Source organism: Cucumis melo, chromosome 12, assembly GCF_025177605.1.
Source record: "Cucumis melo cultivar AY chromosome 12, USDA_Cmelo_AY_1.0, whole genome shotgun sequence".
Lineage (NCBI taxonomy): Eukaryota > Viridiplantae > Streptophyta > Magnoliopsida > Cucurbitales > Cucurbitaceae > Cucumis > Cucumis melo.
In genome coordinates, this window is record NC_066868.1 from 22,132,980 (window position 1) to 22,153,067 (window position 20,088).

The 20,088-nt window shown below is 28.7% G+C and overlaps 1 protein-coding gene across 1 annotated transcript; it reads left to right on the forward strand.

The window, feature by feature from the left end:
- The first annotated feature begins 3,137 nt into the window (after positions 1 to 3,137).
- Positions 3,138 to 7,791, forward strand: LOC103487832 (probable inositol transporter 2). The gene is made up of 5 exons (XM_008446321.3): positions 3,138 to 3,568; positions 3,735 to 3,805; positions 5,364 to 5,807; positions 5,880 to 6,479; positions 6,974 to 7,791. The coding sequence occupies exons 1-5, from the start codon at positions 3,424 to 3,426 to the stop codon at positions 7,454 to 7,456; spliced, it is 1,743 nt and encodes a 580-aa protein (XP_008444543.2). The 5' UTR covers positions 3,138 to 3,423; the 3' UTR covers positions 7,457 to 7,791.
- Positions 7,792 to 20,088: the final 12,297 nt, after the last annotated feature.

Genomic DNA, 20,088 nt, shown 5'->3' on the forward strand with positions numbered 1-20,088 from the left:
TCGGTTAGAAGGAGTGAGTAAAGGCTTGATGTAGAGGTCTTGAGAGGGTTTCTGTGAACAAGAAGCAGTCTCCATTATCATAGATAGGCAGCGCCGCCCTTCTCCAAAGGTTCTCATCGGATAGAGAATGAGTCAGTTGACTCGGAAGGAAGGGAAAGGAAGCGCTCTTAGCCGCCCAGAAGATAAAGCGGTATTAGATCTTTCCCTTGAAGCTGAATTACCGGTGGGTTCATTACTGATTCAAGACCTGTCCTACATGCCATGAAGGCCAGGATCCGATCCCAACTCAATGAAATTGACTTACCTCCTTCGTGCTCCCGTCTTTCCGGGCGAGTACTGAATTACCGGTGGGTTCAGAAACTTCCACAAGAAAAGCAAGAAGAACTGAAACCTCCACTGCCATCAGTCTTTTCCCTGTATTCCGATATCGAATAAAGACGGTCTTGGAAGTCGAGCTATTCCTTCTAGTACTGAACTGAAAAGGGAATGAACTGCGAGACGGCAAGACTACTCTCCTCAAGCTACCATCCTCAGACTGATGGCCAGACAGAACGATGAAATTGTATGCGAGTATCTGCTTCTTGATGCAAGACATCAGAATTGGGTCCAGCTGGCTGGCTCAATTCTCTTTCAATGCTCAGACTAGTTCGTCGACGGGATTCACGTACGTTGTTGATAGGGTATTTTTGGTATTTTTCATTGTGAACATTTGACATTTTTCTCTTTTCGAAATTATTCTGTACAGTATAAATATTTTATGTCACTTTGTTATATTTTTTAAAAAGACTCCCTTTTCTTATTTTGACTAACTAAACTTTAACTATATAATTTATTTAATTGAGACCGTAATCAAATACTTTAGTTATTTTTCAGTTTGTATATGCATTTCATATCTACATGAAAAGAAGCACATGCTCGATGTGTAACCACCACCCTCTAAATAGTCACATTTTCTATGTACATCAGTTGGTGCTCATCAAACACATATTTTGAATAGTTGCATTTCATGACACCAACTACACATTTTCTACCTAATACTTTGATTTTAAAATACATAAATATATTTTGTGATTAAAAATTATGAAGGCCACATATATTTTCTTTTGAATGGGCACTTGCATTTGAAAAAAAAAATCATTTTTTTCTTTTTTTTGGAAAGGTTTTGTAATAAACGCAAAGGTGGGAAGATTTGAATCCGAGATATCTTGTCCACAACTACATACAGGTGGGAAGCTCATGTTAGCAAAAGGAAAGTCCATTTTTATCAACAAATTAAGTGTAACATAGAGATTTACAAAAAATAAAAAGACAAAAGTAAAGAAAAAGTATCTCCTTATAACCATCTTCGAATGTAAAATATAATATATTAAACTAAATAAATAAATATGAACCTTACCAAATCAATGCAAATACCTTGTCATCAAAATGTTGTTGGAATGCTAGAAAATCCTATCCAAAATATATTGTTTGTTCATCTTTTTACCAAAAATCAAATGCAAATAAAAATAACGATTATTCATCGGAAAAAATAATCAAATCAAAATTGCTAATCAAAATTTACAAAAAGGTGTATCTAAAAAAAACAAATAACAATAACTAAACTTTCTACTCTCAAACACTCTCTAAAATATTCACACGATTGTAGATTGTTGTCTCTCAATACCTACATAACTTAAGTCAAGAAAATTCGTCCAATTAATCCAAACAAAAATTACAAGACCATTAACATTTTCTCCAAAATGTAATTTGAACAAAAGAAAAAAGAAAAGAACATGAAATCATCATTTTAAATTCGTCATTGAATTAATTTTATTCTTGAATTGTCAGTCAATGACAGCATAAATTTTAGAGTACCGTGTGCTTGAGTTTGATCTTTGATAATTTAGAAATAGTTTGGCAAAAGTAAAATCCTTTCAAAGAGTTAAATACAAAAAGAAAAAGTTGGGATTGTTGTGGTAGAGGAGATGAAGTCTCTTTGCACAAGGATGCTTCAGTGAAAAGAGTTTTGATTGATGAGGTTTGAAAGTTTTAACAGAAGACAGTAATTGGAGCAAAATGGGAATTGTAAAAAGTTATAAGGGCAAAAAGGGAGAAGAAAGATTCTCCCATATCCACCATTTTAATATAGTAGAGAGAGATAGAGATGAATCCCTCTGTTTAGGTTTATATTTCTCTAAGCTTTGCATTGGGGAAGTGAATTTTCTTTTTCTTTTTTAATTTTGAAAAGGAAAACATGAGTCAAACCACATTGCAAAATTTAATCATTAATGTTTGTGACAACCCCACTCTATCCCAATTTTGAAAATTAAAAGATGATTAGACATATTTTCTTGGTGTCAATATTTTTTTATCAATGACTATCAAATATTATTGGCCACCCAGCCAATTAAAATTTTTTAATCATTTTTTATATTTGAAAAAAAAAATACAAAAATATAATATAAGACATTTTTTAAAAAAGTAAATAATATAAAATTCTATTTTTTGAATATCATAATATAGAATCTCCAACTAGCTTGAAAAGAACATGATTTCTGTTTCACATTTTTTTCAATAGAATTTCTGTTTCACATATTTTCAAAATAAAAAAAAAAATTGCAATAGCTATTTAATTTTATTTTGAATTAAGCAGAAGAAGTAAATTAATTAGTTGATGCACCAAATCAAAATATTTAATTAACCATATAAAGATTAGAAAAAAGAAGAAGAAAATGATTCCCTTATCCATTTGGAAACACATCATACATAGTCCAATACAAAACTGTCCAAAAACACCTTTACTTTACAAACAATATACCACCGTTACTCACTCTTCACTCTCCTGCATGTGATCTATTCTTTTATTTATCTTCAGTTTTTCATCTTTTGAATTTATTCAACATTATTCTAACTATATATTTTAAATTTTATTTCTCAAAATTAATTTTCTTTCTTCCAATATTTCATGAACCGATAGTAAAAATGATCTGTATAGTAGCATGATTGCAGTTACATCCACCAAAACTTGTAGACTTACACTGTTAAAAGTTAACTTGAACTTTCCAACTTATATAAATAATTTAAGGGTCTCGTTTTTAGTGAAAGAAAAAGAAAATATTGTATAGAAATAAAAGAATGTTGAACATTGTTTCAAACATATCATGATGTTCTGTCTTAAACTGAGACTTAAAATTGTCCCATTAGTTGACTTATATTCATCATCCCATTCCCCCAATTTCTTACCTCTCTCTCTCTCTCTCTCTTATTTATTCACTTCTTTCTCCTACCATTTTTTTCTGTCAGCAAAAAGAAAAAAAAAACAAAAACCCATTTCCAGAATTTTCTCAAATGTGTTGATCTTCACTGTTTTCTCATCCGTTTTGCTAAAAACCCCACAAAGATTTCTTTGCTTTTCTTGTGGTTTTCTTTTAGAGAGAAATAATAATGGAGGGAGGAATTCATGGCGGAACCAATACTGATGGTTCTTCAACGTTTGGAGATTGTTTTTCTTTGGCTTGGAAAAATCCATATGTTCTTCGTCTTGCCTTTTCTGCTGGAATAGGTGGCTTCCTTTTTGGCTATGACACTGGTAATTAATTATTACACTTATCCATCGTGCGTTTACTGTTTAGTATCATTTCTAAATCAGTCTTTAATTATTTAAAAATTAGTTGGACTTTGATTTTACACTTCTAAACTCAACCTTTTCAAAAATTAATTGAGTATGTGTGGGATGATGGGATTTGTTTGTGTAGGAGTCATTTCTGGAGCTCTTCTTTACATTAGGGATGACTTCAAGTCTGTGGACAGCAGCACTGTTTTACAGGTGATTCATTGATCATTTGGTATATATATATATATTTAAATTTCATCCAATGAGATCATAGAATTCGTGTTAAGAGTGGTTTAGATTGACATTTTGATGTGTAAATAATTAAAACAAAATGTTTCTAACATTTATAAAGGCATTTCAAATGGACCTTTAAATTATAAATCTAATTTTCCATGAATAAGCTAAACATAATTATATCTCTATTCTATATAAGTTTATTAATAAATTAATTATCAATTAACTTTTTTGTTAAAAAAAGGATATTTTATAATAAAATTAAAAGTCTAAAGAGTTGAAAAAAAAAAAAAAATTAATTAATTATTAAATACTTTTAAGTAGGTAACTAAACTAGCTTATAAATTTGACTTATTTATGTTCTTTGAACTTTTCTAGCTTTCTTAATTAATGGGTTTTTTTTCCCATGCATTGAAACTTGATTGGTAAATTAGTTGTGTTTGTTTAGATAAGACAATTAGTAATTTTTATGATTGTTTTCTGGAACAAGTGTCAAAGGGTTGTTGTTTACGTTTTCCAACTTTTTCTTCTCCACTTTATGGAAAGAAAAACCTAAAGTGTAATACTATCTTGTTGGTGTTACATGTTACTATTATAGATTTGACAATTTATTGTCTATTTTAAACCTTTTAATAATTTAGTTCATTGCATTCTTTTAAGATATAACTATTTTGTTTGAAGTTTTAAATTTTTAATATTTAATTTAGTCTCTATTGTTAAAATAATATCTTTTAAATTATATTATATTCTTAAATAGTTTTCTTCCGTGTTTAAAATTTTTATTAACTAATACATCTATACGATATAATTAAATTTTGTATCGGGTGAACCTTAACTCTAAACTTTTAAATTTTTTTCATGTGAATTGCTTTCTAGGCACAAAGTATTCAAATTAATACACATTGGATACAAACATTTAAAACTCCTATATCTATTAAATTCTTTTTAAAGTTTAAAAAACAAAATTAGTTGAATTCAAAAGTTCCTATATCTATTAAATTCTTTTTAAAGTTTAAAAAACAAAATTAGTTGAATTCAAAAGTTTATAACCGAGCTCATAATTTAACCTCTAAGTGTGCAGCAAATATTAGAATTCATAAAAGAAAATAAAGCAATATTTGGATATATCCCAGTTCTCATATATATTTTTAGAAACAAATAAGAAATTAAAAGTTTGTCGTAAGACAAATTATGATGGAAGAATCGAGTGGGATGCAGAAACATAAGTGTAATCTAGACTATATTAGGTATTTATAAAAAATAAAAGGTCTTTTATTGAAACATTTTCGAAGTTTCCTCAAGCATCTTATCAATAGCTTTTTATTAAATTATTATTACAACAATTGCGAGATGAAAATTGAACGTGGATCTTTAAGGAAGGGAAGGGTGATTGTGTTGATTACAATTAGATTACTTTGTCACATTAGATTGTTGCTGTGATCATAAAGTAATTTAAGTTTTGAAAGAATGAAATAGTAAAGAAAGAGTTGAAAGAAATTTAATGCAAGTGAATGTTTCGGTTGGTGACATGAAACAGGAAACTATAGTGAGCATGGCAATTGCAGGTGCCATAATAGGAGCAGCAATTGGAGGATGGATGAACGATCGATTTGGTAGACGAACGGTAATTCTTATAGCAGATTTCCTCTTCTTCATTGGAGCTGTGGTAATGGCAGCTTCACCCGGCCCTTCCCTTCTCATTGTTGGTCGAGTTTTCGTCGGTCTTGGTGTCGGTATGGCTTCCATGACTTCCCCTCTATACATCTCTGAGGCTTCCCCTCCAAAAATTCGTGGTGCCCTTGTGAGCACCAATGGCTTTCTCATCACTGGTGGCCAATTTCTCTCTTATCTCATCAACTTAGCTTTCACCAAAGCACCAGGCACTTGGAGATGGATGCTTGGGATTGCGGGATTGCCAGCTCTCTTACAGTTTATCTTAATGTTCTTACTTCCCGAGTCACCAAGATGGTTATACCGTAAGGTAACAGGAGATGGTTTTTGAAATTTAGAGACTTAATAGACATGAATTACAAAATGTTTTTTATTTGAACAGGGGAGGTCAGAAGAGGCTGAAAGGATATTAAGAAAAATCTACTCAGAAAATGAGGTAGAGGGGGAGATTAGAGATCTTAAGGAGTCTGTTGAAGCAGAGATCAAAGAGAAAGAGATTTCTGAGAAGATAAGCTTGATCAAGCTATTGAAAACCAAAACAGTGAGAAGGGGACTTTATGCAGGGGTTGGACTTCAGGTTTTCCAACAATTTGTGGGCATAAACACAGTTATGTACTACAGTCCTTCTATAGTTCAGTTGGCTGGCTTTGCTTCTAATGAGACTGCACTTTTGCTTTCGCTAGTCACAGCTGGGCTCAATGCATTAGGCTCCATTGTCAGCATATATTTCATTGACAGAACAGGCAGGAAAAGGCTTCTAGTCATTAGCTTATTCGGTGTCATCATCTCTCTTGGCATTCTATCAGCAGTTTTTCATGAAACAACATCTCACTCTCCATTAGTTAGAACTACAAACACTCCACTTAAAGCTTATACATGCCCTGACTACAGCTTTGCCGGCAATTCTGCTTCTTGGGATTGTATGAAGTGTTTGAAAGCCTCATCTCCAGATTGTGGTTTTTGTGCTTCGGGAGTCGATAAGGTAAAGAAAAAACAATCACCAATTTAATTATTCTACAGTTTGGAATGACTCTTCTAGTGTTCAAATATCATGGATGAGTGAAGAAATGCATAAATGAATCAAACTCACGTTAAATAATAAGAGAAATCCTTAAGATAACATGCAAGTATAGTTGAAAAATGCTTAAAAAACTCACACTTACACTTAAACTGATAAAGGTGATCTTTCTTTTCATTGACTTAGTCAAAAAACCTCATAACTAAGGGTGCTTGGCTTGAAACAATCATATTAGTAAGTGCTTCTCTAAAATTTTTCTTAGAATGCATGTAATTGAGCAAGTACAAAACATGTCGAAAGAATTCAAGACAAGTAGGTAGCATGACCATTGAATCTAGATTTCAAATCCTAGGCTAGAGTGGTTATGAAAAATCATTCCAAACAAGTTTGGTATTTTCTTATTGGTATGTTTCATATGTAAATATGACACTTTCTTTTGTTGTGGCTGTTGTTTGCAGTTGTTTCCTGGGGAATGTTTGGTTTCCAATGACACAGTGAAGAACTTGTGTCATGGTGAAGATAGACTATGGTACACGAGAGGGTGTCCTAGCAGATTTGGGTGGCTTGCACTCATTGGTCTTGCTCTTTACATTATCTTCTTTTCTCCAGGAATGGGAACTGTGCCATGGATTGTGAATTCTGAGATTTATCCTTTAAGATACCGTGGAGTGTGTGGAGGAGCAGCAGCTACTGCAAATTGGATCTCAAACCTTATTGTTGCTCAGTCTTTCTTATCCCTAACTCAATCAATTGGGCCTTCATGGACATTCTTAATATTTGGATTGATTTCAGTAGTAGCACTTTTGTTTGTCCTCGCATGTGTGCCTGAAACAAAAGGTCTTCCAATCGAGGAGGTTGAGCAAATGCTTGAGAAGAGGGCTTTGCATTTCAAGTTCTGGGAGAAAAGGACTGATCCATTGGACAAAACCCAAGGAGCCTGAAAAATTAGTACTAGAAGTAATGTTATACAACTTATTTTTTAGCCAAGATTGCTTCCATTCAAAAGGTTCTGTGTTTATTGACTAATGACGCAAATAGACAATACATGTCAATTGTCAACCGAGCAGACTTTCGTAGATGACGCACCTACTATCACCGTTACGTTGGTAATTTGATTTCTTATCTAATAATTGTTGAATTTAAAAAGATGTAACGTAGAAATTTTCGTTTTTCTTTTCAACGTAGTTTTTTGAGATTTACAAATATTTGGTTATTGGAAGAACACAATGGCTAGTATATATATAATGTAATACCAGTAGTATATTTGAATTCCAAATTGTCCTGACACTGATAGTATATAAGCTTCGATTATGTTATATGCATCAGTTATGCTTAAATTGGGTCATGCAAAGCTATTTTTGTATTCGTAACGTAGTTGACACATGGAAATTCAATCTAGATATTCAAAAGAAAAATTTAGAAAAAAAACATTTACAAATGTCTCAAAATCTTATTAATTTTCTTAAATAAGATTTCAAGATTTTTAATGATCATTTTATCCTTCACATTAATTATAAATATTCTTTATTTTTGAAAATATATATAATATAATACCATAATTATTTTATATCACATTTATTATGTATTTTATAACTTACCTATTTAATGTATTAATTAAATAATATATTTATTTTCATTTAATTGTAAATATCATTTATTAGAGATCTATTTTAAATATGGTATAAAATTGAGTCAACTATGGTAAAAATATATTAAAGAATTTCCATAAAATTATTTAATTTCTCTTGATTGCACGTCATCCAGTACCCTATTTTCACTCTCTTCATCCATTTTTCAATGTCATAATCGATCACTTTCTCCGTCCAATTTCTCTCATTTTCGATCTCTCTCTGTCCCATATTTTTTATTCTGGTCATCTCCTTCAAGTTATCCAATGAGTGCATATTTTGTTCATATTATTGATTTTGTTGATGAAAATTTTACATTTCTGTCATCACCTTCCTTATTTCATTTTTCATACATCTGTTTATGAAATTTTTACATTTCTTTCATATTTATGTCATCGTCTTCCTTATTTCATTTTTCTATTTTTTTTAATATATTATTAATAATAAAAGTAGATAGTTTGATCAATTGGATTTTATATTTTTGTAAACTTAAAGTTGATTAAGACATTTATAAAAAAATTGACAATGTTGGATCCAACTTGAAATGAGACGTACCATAGTTAAAATCCCTATTAAAAAAAGAGAGTTTTATTCCAAAAATGTTTGGAGGAAGGTTGGGCTTAGGATGGGTGAGGCTCCATAGGCCCAAGCCCAACCATTGCTTTTGGTGACGCTTGGTAAATTCATGAACTCTTGGGTGGGTTCCCACCTCACCACCCAAATCAATTTGATAAAAAACCTATTTAGTTAGGGATACTTGCAAATATAATCATTATATTCAAAATAATAATTAAATATATAGCAACATTTTAAAAAACTTATAAATATAGTAAAATCTGTCAAAATCTATCAATGATAAGAATTTATGACTGTTAGATCATGTAGCAAATGTTGGTCCATCACTAATAAACCATAAGATTCTATCAACGATAAAAGTCTATCACCGATAGATTTTGTTATACATGCAATTTTTATAAAATATTGTTATATACTTAATAATTATTTTAAAAATTGTTACCCATTACAATTACCCATTTAGTTAATGTTTTTATCAATTTCTTATAATTTCATTGAACTATATAGTTCTACTTCCGCCTCAAATTTTTTGGTTTAACTATTGCAATCTCATATTAAATTTTAATAATGTTTTGTTTATAAAATCGTTAAAATAATAATCATCTCTCAATGTGTAATGAATACAAATTTGATAAAACTTGGGAGAAAAAACAATATTATAGTTGATTTTTTTTGGTTGAAAATTATCAATTTTGCATGTAAATTTTTTAGGGGCCTTTTCAAAAATAGGAAAATTTAATAAATTATTTATGCTTCGTAAAATAAAATTATTAAAAGATAAAATTTATTATACTTGATTTTTTTATAAATAATAAATATTTTGTTAAATGTTTTACTTTTACTAATTTTTTACTTTTGTATTTATTGAATTTTATGAGTTTATCACATAGTTTTTTAAGAATTATATGGAGTCATTTTTAAAAGGTCCCAATGAAAAAGAGTCCAGAGTTTTGCTTTTCTTTTTTTTCTTCCCTCTTTTTCTTGTTTGTTTTTAATGCGTTTGTTGTTCTTTCATCTTCGCCTTTTTTTTTTCATTTTTGTGTTCTCTCTTTCTTTTTTTTCTTTTCATTTTTCGTTTTTCTCTTCTTCTTTTTTCTTTTTTTTTTCTTCTTTTTGGTTACTCTTTTGGTTTTTTACCCCTTCTTTTATCTTTTCTCATGCATTTTTCTTCTTCTTTCTCCTTCAATTTTTTCTTTCATTTTGCAATCTTTTTTCCAATTTTTGGGCGTCTAATGAAGAACGAGGAGCAGAAGTCGAAGCAAAAAAAGAATTTGAAAAAAAAAAAGAAAATCAAAGAGGAAAAGTTATAGTTGTATTAGATGAGAAACTAGACAAAGAAGCTAGAACAAGAAAATATATATAAAGAAAAATTTTATTTAACGAGAAAAAAGGAATTGAAAGCTAGGACGAAAAAATAACAAAGAATAATTGTCTGATGAGGAACTAGAAAAAGAAGTTGAACTAAAAGCTAGGAAGGGAAGAGGGAATTTGTCAGCTCTTTGTCTCCGTACGTGGTTTGAGGATAAAAAATTACTTTCAGACACGACTCACGTAAGCAAAAGACCATTTTTCGTACCAATTTAGATCTTGGTCCAAATTTCATTCGTGCCCCTAACAAAATTCCCCATTTTGTTTTGTAACATTCTTTTTTGTTGAAATTAATAAGGTAAGCTAAGCAAAAATGGTAGCAATCAAAATGCTTAATGTAACGACCCGGACTTTTAAATTAGGTTAAGGTCATTACTCAAAAGATAAACATCAAAAGACACTTTCTTGAAAAGAGGATAGCTAAGATCTTTATAAAATTAAGATCAAGATGTTCACAAAAACATAAGATTATCAAAATTAACAAAAATAATTTGAAAACGTGAGCCATGGGTTCTTACAATTTTAAAGAACTAAAAACAAATAAACATGACAAAATCTTAAGTAAAATGATTAAAATTTAAAATACTGAAAAAAAAAACATATAAATATGCACGGAAGCTAACTGTGTCCCCATATGGCATGTCATGGATCACTTTCTATCACTCGTCAGCTTCTCAAATTCTCTACCTTAGCCTGAAATATTAAACATAGGAAAGAGCGAGTATATAAATATACTCAGTAATGGACCCTCTACTAGTCCCGCTAGGTGATCTGTTAACTTTTCATTAGAAACATAATGTCGTGTGTCCAATGGAACACACTTGAGTGAGTGAGACCGTACGAACACCCCTAAATCATGCGAGTGATCCTGTGGGAACACCCCTAGTTGTGCAAGTGAACGCAGGTACACACTCCATAAACATGTATGTAATATGTAGGTATACCTCTAATCGTGCGAGTGTCGTCGAAACACTCTTAGTCTTGCGAGTGACCCCATATACACAATATAATTGTCCTCTAACCGTGCATGTGATCCGTATGTACACCCCTAAATTGTGCGACACCTAGTCGTGCGAGTGACCCCATAGGTAGGATCACAATACAGGTGGGGTAAAAAGCTCAACAGACAAAGTTAACAGACACACCATAATCCAAAGCATGTAACATCATCATAAACGTCATAACATGACATGAATATTAATCTTAACATCCTTAATCATGTGATTAATAATCATGTATCATAAACATACCAGTCATTATCGTCAATCATAATATCAGTCATCATCTATAGCATTATATTATGCATTGAGATTATGCATCTTAGCTACCAGCAATGCATAATCGTAAATACATGTCGTCTCTTAAATTTTGTTCGAAGGTCCAGTAGTAGAATTAATCCAAAAATATTCCTAACACCAAGGTAAAGCTTCCCAAGAAAAATCCCAAAGTTGAGGTTGAATCCAATTTATCCTTATTAAGAAAATTCCACAGCTCACACTTCCAATTAAAAAATCTAACCAAAATAATCAAAATTAAATTATTTAGGGTCCAAAATTAATCTTTATTGGATATTAACCAAAACCCAATCAAACTTACAAAAAAAAGAAAAAAATACTAAAAATAGGTTGGTGGCTTAAAATGGCTTGGCAGTTTAAGGAATAGGCTAGGCGGCTCGAAAAAGGGGGTGGCGGCTCGTGGAGGATTGCGGCTGGCGGACGGCTCGTGTGTAGTTAAAGAGAAAAGGGCGGCTCGCGGCTTGGAAGGACGAATCAGCTCGGGCAACGCGAACGACTCAGGCAACTCGTACGCATGGCACGGATTGCGCGAACGACTGAGGAAGAAGCGGTCCGCACACTCACCCGACTCGGACGGCAACTCAGCTCGATCTGACGTTTGTTGACGGCTGCTACTTGGTAGGATGATGTGGCAGAAGACAACTGGCTACGATGGAGAAGATGCAGAGACCGACGGTGTTTCGTGGTGGTTGCCAAACAGAGACTGTCGGTGAGTCGAGCGACGGGAAAGACAGACGGAGGAGAACAATGACGGCGACAACACTTGATTTCTAGGGTTGATTGAGGGGTTAGGGTTTCTTGAAGAAGGAGATGGTGAATAGTTACCAGACACGCTTCGAGGCCTATAAATAAAGAGAATAATAATAATATAATTATTATGATTTTTTTTTTCTTATTCTATCTCAAAATAAATTACACCTTCTCTTCATTTAAAACCCACCAAATCTTCTTTTAAAACTCAAATATTCTCTCTTTTCAATTAAATATTCATCCAATCAACTTTCTATTTCTTATCGTAATTATCTTTTATTAAATAATAATTATACGTTCCATTATATAATTATTATTTTAAATATCCATATATATATATATATAATTTCCAAATGCCTACAAAACCCACCTCTCTACCTCTCTAAATTAATTAGATAAGCTCCCAAAATTATTTAATTAACTCTAATTTCTAAGAAAAAACTAATAAAATAACGTCAACTATTTTGAAGCTAATCAAACAAAACTAAAAAACAAGTTTTAAAATTATATTAATTTTGGAGGGCGTTGCACTTAATGATAAAATCTTGTTTTATTTTTAAAATCATTCTTTCATCTCTCTTCATATAACATATTTTCAACTAATATCATTTGTATTATAAATATGAAAATATAGGTCTAATATAATAACATACATGTTTATTGCTTAATGTCTTAAAAGATGAAATGTCATTTTTCTATCATCTCATGTGTCGTCTTTCTATATGTTGTTCATGTGCTTTACACATATGAAAATCTTAACATAAATTTCAAAGAGGAGAGAATTAGAAATAAATTTCTATACTCTATCTTATTTTTATATCGTATTTTTGTGATATATGTGCTTAAATTTTCAACAATGGTGAAAATTAAATTATCAAATTTGTACTTGAAATGTAACAGATTACCAGGGAAGTTTTTAAAATTATAACAAAACGTTTTAGATCCACTTGAATTCATTAATCTAAAATGTGATTTAACAACTTTCTTCAATATATTACACTATAATTAATCAGTATAGCTTCAATTATTATATGATGTAATTAATTTATGAAATTCGATCATTATTAGGGGTATATGAAGGTTATAGAGGGATATATAAAAGGCATGGGATGGGATGGGATGGGATGCCATTATTTTATGTTAATCTTAGACTGCTTTTTTTAACAATTTATTTAATTACACTTTAATTAATTCAATAACCTTCATTAATTATATATACTTTATACTGCAATTAATTTATCAAATTAAATTAATTCATAATTAAGGCTCTATCTATTTCCTTCTACATATTCAACGTGAATTAAGTCCCTCTTCAGATGCAAATATTTTGGCATTGATTTCATTTTTTATTTGAAAATTCTCCAAATTTGTATACAAAGAATCTTTTATCTTTAAATGTTTATTTGAATTTTAAAATATTATTTTTTAAAATCCTAACTAAATCATACCATTTATATATATATATATATATATATATATATATATATATATATTATTACCTATAATGTTGTTTTAAACATGAATTATTGTTGAGACGTCTCATTTTCTTAACCATTCTTCTAATATTTAAACTTAGAATCATTATTATCTTTATTTTAATTTTATTTTAAACATAAAAAAGTTTTTGTCTTGGTTTTTTTAAAAATATAAAAAAATATTTATAACGTAGTTAACAATTTTGAAAACGAAAAAGCTTATAAGCCTACAATGAAAAATACAAAAAATATAGATTTGGTTATTGTTTAATATAAGATCGTTTACATTTGGATAATAAAATCTAAATAATTTATTTTTTAAATTCTATCGTTTATTTGGTTACACGATCGTTTACATTTGATCATTTAAATTTAAATTTAGTTTTTTTCAAAATTTGGTACACAATCATTTAAATTTGGCTAAACAAAAAAATTATTTTGTACAACATAATTTATTTTTTTTATAGGATTGTTTAGACTTAACTACCTTAATCTAAACGAATTATCTTAATCTAAACGATTTTTTTCAGAATTCTTTATAAACGAATTTTTTCAGAATTCTTTATACACGATTTTTGTAGGATCGTTTAGATTTGAGTTTTTTCAAGTATACACAAATTTTTTTAAAAAAATATATTTGTATTTGATACGATCATAAACCAAATAATAGTTTAAAAAAAAGAAGAAAAAATTTTTTTTTGAACAAAAAGACGGAAGAGTAAATCTAGAATATTTAAAAAATGGTTAATTCATGTAGTTGAAGTTTGTTAAATTCTCTTTTGTTTATAATTTATTTTTTTTTTTATTTTTCAAGGAAATTAACCTTCAAAGAACAATGGAAGCCCTGCAAATTTTTAGAAAGTTTGGTTTGTCTTTGATTCCCTATTACTGCATCTGTTAGGGTGTTTGAAGCTTGAAAGGTGGTACACTGCTATCTATCGAAGCACTACTAACCGACAATCCTACTATGGGATTGATTGTGGATTTTTCTTTTGGAGTCTCTAGATATATTAATAAAGTAGGTTGATAATGGAAATATGGAGAAGTTTTGAATACATGTTTAGTGATTATGATGATTGGGTAAAGTTAAGAGAGTTATGTTCTGTTTTGGAATTATGTTTGGTTAATGGAAAGACCCTTTTTGGTTGTTCCTTCAAAGTTGGAAAAGTGATTGATATGAAAATATCGTTTGCTTTTGGGGGAACAATATGAACAATTGGCCTCTTTTCTTTTTCCTTTCTAATTATATTCTACCCTCTTTTTTTTTTTTTTCAATTTCATTTTTCCATATTCATTTCAACTCATTGGTATTAGAAGTACAATATTAGATATCAATTTTTTCTTCTTTAGGCATATATATAATTATGTCATACGCTAATAACTCATAATTAACTAGCCTAATCTCCTATTAATCCAAAATTTTCATGCTAGCTACAATACTTTAGGTCACCCTTCTTTAAAATTCAATTTTATTTTATGACAAACTATCTTCTATTTTAATTATATTATTTGAAAAAGTTATCTCTTATTTTCAAATTTAATTAGGATATAGTTGCAACTATATTCTAGCTACTATATATTGTGATTTTGATGGGGTTGATTTAAAAAAAAAATGTACAAATAACCCTTAAATTACATTTATTGTTGTAATTAAAACCCTAATAACATATTTACATTTTATTTTATCAAATTATAGTCAATTTAGTTGTAGTTTAGTGGATGATACACCAATTATCATATAAAAATGGATTGTAACTCAATTATTTACTAACAATGGTTACTATACTCAAACTAGGGGTCTAAATAGATTGGGTTAGATTAGGTTATGGCGCGGATCGTATTGTTTTTCATTTTTAAATTTTAATGTTTGTAAAGTTCAAAATTGTTACACTAAAAGTTTCAAGCATACATATAAATTAAATATATACACATTATATTAATTCGGGTTAGGTTTATTCCAATTTTTCAATCTTCCAACCTGAGGCCTAACCCAACTCGAAAAAAATCAAAATTTTCAATCTAACACAACCAACATTTTAAACTAACTAATCCAAACCAACCCATATAATATGAGTTTGATAGTCCGCGTTGTCAGGTTATTTGGGTTACTCTTACACCCCTAACTCAAACAAGTAATAATTATTTTATAGTAGATCAAAATTCAATATCCAAAAACATGTTCAAATCTCACGCACTCTCTTTTATATATATTTTAGTCATTGTATTTTTAAACTAAAGTGTTCAAAATTATATTTTTAACCTGGTGAGAGTGGTCTATTTGATAAAACCTAATTAAAATACATCTCAAAAGTTATTTTTAATGGTGGCAAAATACTATTATTTTTTTCAAAAAAAATTAATCGTAAAATTAATACGTAGAAAAGATAATCCAGACACACCCGTTCTCGATTGCTACTATTTTTTAAAAATTAAGGTGCTTTCAAATTTGGAGGATTATAGTAAGAAAGAGTGTTTTTAATAAAATTCATTTATTAGCAAGCAATTTAATTTGTTTCAAGTGATTTTCATATCATCATTCTAATGTTTGGTTCAAATAATTAGTAATTTTGTATTATTAAAACTAAAAGTGAATTTTGACTGACTATCTGAAAATAAGTGGTTTGACCTAAATTATTTAATTATTATTGGTTTTGTAAAAGTATGATAAATTGTATTGATATGTGGTCTGATAAATTGTATTAAATTTAACAGATCAATGTTTGTTTTGAGAGGTAGTTTTAAACCTATGAATTACTAAAAAAAAATGTTACATTTGACAATGAAAAAAAAAAAAAGAAGAGGCAGAGAAGTATATGGAGAGGTAAAAGTTTAAGAGAGAGAAAATTGTCAAAAAGAAAAATAAAAATAAGTGTTAAAGGCAGATCATAAATTTAATAAAATAGAAGATCTATATAGATATGACAATTTAGGGAGAATAGAACAAATTGATGGAGGATAACTTTAAAGAGAAAGAAACATAAAAGTAAGAAATTCAAAATTTTGGAGAGCACAAACTTAGAGAAAATTAAAGGCAAAGAACAGAAGGTTAGGAAGAAAGAAAAGACTAGAGAGAGTTACAAACTATTAGGGAGAGAAAAGTGAGAAAATGATATTTGAAAAAAACAATATAAATTATAAGTAAGCATTATAAAAACTTGAAAAAGAGAAAATTAGGAAAGAATGTAAGACTTAGAAATAAAGATAAAAATGGACAAACTTTTCAAAAAGAAAAATACAAATGGTCCAAAAAGAAAGAGTTACCACAAATAAAGTGAAATTGGAGAAGTTTTTTTTTAAGGGAGTTTTCACACATAAAATGTCAAACTATTTACAAAAATATCAAACTTCCGTCGACGTGTATTAATGATAGCTAGATTTTTATTCCATTTTTATCACTAATAATAACAATAATAAATTTCTATTAGTTTCTATCATTGATAGATATTTATAAACTTCTATCAACCTATAATAAATAGATTTATCTCAATTTCTATTAATGATGGACTTTTATCTACGTCTATCAGTGATAAACTTGTATCGGTTTCTACTATTATTTGACTTTGATAAGCTTCTATTAGCATCTATCTGAGTTGTAAAGAATGTACAAAATTTTCTATAACTTGTAAATAATTCAATGCATTTTTCTATATTTAAAAAAAAATCCAATTTTTTAATATAAAATAATAGCTTTAACTTTTAAAAAGAAAGCAAAAAATCGCTTTGAAAATCATCTCCGAGTAAAATCATTGGTAGGGAATCACTTTAAGGGGTATTTGGCTCATCAATATGAGTTGAGTTGGGTTGTTATAGTATACTACCTTATTGTGTGGTCTTTAAATGCTGGTGAAGTTGAATTGGTATGTTATAACAAATTAAGCAAATATAAAATCGCATAGTGAGATTTTAATAAAAACATATTCGAGATCGATCTCGGACTTCTAAATAATTGATTTCCTCACCTCAAGAATTCTAGAAAGTTGGATTTCCAAATTTTCTAGATTCCATTTTCGAAAATTTTATAAAAATAATATATTTGATAAAAAGAATTATAAGTTAGAAAACTTTCAAATGTCTTTGATTCAAAGAAATGTAACATGGAAATAAATATTAAATTGAACATCAAAGTAGCAATTAAGCAAAATAATATACAAACAATCAATATCATTTAAAGAAGCATAATGAAAGATTAATAACATAAGAAAAAACACATTATTGTTTTAGAGAAAAATTATTGGAGATCAATCTTGGACACCCAAAAAATCAATTCTTCACATCAAGAATTCTAGAAAATTGAACCTTCAAGTTTTCCAGATTATGTCGTCGGGTTTTTTTTTCAAAGAAATTTAATTGAAAATATAAAAAAAAAAAAAAAAACAACTATTAGGATAAATATATTAAATGGACCATAAAACAAATACAAATATTTAAATAAGCATATATACAAAGATAAAAATGTAAAATAGACAATAATCTATAAGTAAAATAAAATAAAAAAACACCATTACTAAAAAAAAGAAGAAAGTAAGAACAAATAATGAGTAAAAAAATGATAAACAATATATGAAACAATTTATCTAACACGTAGATTTATTACCAGGAAAACGTAGAATATAATAAAGAAATAATTATAAGAGAAAGAAAAACGAAAAAATAGGAAAAAAAACCATAAACAAAAATATGGAGAAGAAAACATAATATTAAAAACATATAAAAACTAAGAAAATGTTAAAGAAATAATAATCAATGTTACGAAAGAGAAACAAATAAATAAAAAATGCTAATTATAAGAATAAAGTTTAAAAATAAATTAACAAAGAAAAAAGAAATAATAATTAATAAAAATTAAACAACAAGATGTGAAGCAATATATATAAATTAATATAAAAAAGAAGTTTGGAATCAAAAGTTTGGATTTCTCTTTTATTTTTTATTTTATTTAACTATATTCCTAAAAAAAATGTGGCTGGTTAATTATTGTGCTTGTTCATTGTCCAAAAAAAAACAAAAAATTCAAAGAAATAAAAACTTTTTTAAAAAGATTGCAATCCATATTTTATTCAAACAAAAATTAGTGGGTTGTTGGTAAAAAAAAGTTTCAAAACAAAAATAGTAATCATAAAAATATACTATAAAGCATATAAACTCAACTCTATCCATACACAAACATATGAACTTTTTATACGTATAAATTCTCCAAATATGTGAATTCCAGACATTCTATATCAACCTAGCGACCCAAGTAGTCCTAAAGTGAATTTTTTATGTTTTCAAAATCACTTTCACATAATTACGAAACATCACAATCTTATAAAAAAAAGTAATTTTAGAAAGAAGCGTTTTCAAATATAGCAAAATGAACTAAAATATTTACAAAATACAGCAAGACTTCATACTTATGAGTGTTTATGATTGGTAGCCTATGAAATTTTGTAAAATATTTTTCATAGTTTTACTATTTACAATAATTACCTTTCTAAAAAATGTCAAAAGTATTTTTTGTCATTTCAAAAGTTCTCTCAATCGTGCCCTAATAAATGCTTAACTTCAAAAAAATATTCGATAGATTTCTAAACTTTCATAACATGTTTAATAAATTCTCAAAATTTCGTAAGTCAATGATCTACAACATCGAAAGATTAATTTATATATATGTTACTATTTTAAAATTTTACAAACCAATATACAAATTCTAAGAATTTAACTTTACTTAAGAGTGTGGTTGATGATTTGAATACATGACTTTAGAAATTAAAAAAAAAAACTTCAAAACATGTTTACCAATTTGTAATCATAACAATGATCTTCAATCATGTACCTAACTTGATTACTTATGAATTTTTGTAATTGTAATTTGATTACGATTAAAGTCGTTTGTTTTGTATTTTTCTACGGTAAAAAAAGGTCAATTAGTAATGTTATATATAATGATAACAATACAATTGTTCTATATATATAACTCTATCAATGTAACACAAACGGTAACATTAATGATATCTATGGAAAAAAAAATCGTATAAAAGTAATCTAAAAAAACATAATTTCTCCGACGTAATATTAAAGACAACTAAACTGATCAGCTTTAGCTTTGCAATTAGATTAGGTTTGTTGAATAAGAATTTAGGAGAGAGTGTTTGTTTTAATCCAAGAAGAACAAGAAAAAATGAGTTTGTTTTGAGAGGAAAGTATATGAATAAAAAGTAATATTATGTTGGTTTTGAAAGGAAGGAAAAAGGTAAAAAAAAGAAAAAGAAAAATGTTAGTTAAATATGAAGGAGACGTGGCATTGCGTCTATCGAGGCTGTCACAAAGATTACGGGCAGCACCCACTCCAAAACCTCTCCATATACACAATTTCTCAATTACCTTTTCTTTTTCTTTTCCTTTTCCTTTTCTCTATATTTATTAAAACTCCTCCAACAATAGAATGCCACGTTGGTACAATAACAGTTTTCGAGGGCAAAAGTTGAAAACTTTTTTGCTA

What these genes read in the sequence shown, in the direction of transcription:
- LOC103487832 (XM_008446321.3), top strand. Translation starts at nt 3,424, where the DNA reads ATGGAGGGAGGAATTCATGGCGGAACCAATACTGATGGTTCTTCAACG. An exon ending in CCTTTTTGGCTATGACACTG is followed by an intron (nt 3,569 to 3,734) that starts GTAATTAATTAT and finishes TTGTTTGTGTAG; the next exon opens with GAGTCATTTCTGGAGCTCTT. An exon ending in GTGCTTCGGGAGTCGATAAG is followed by an intron (nt 6,480 to 6,973) that starts GTAAAGAAAAAA and finishes TGTTGTTTGCAG; the next exon opens with TTGTTTCCTGGGGAATGTTT.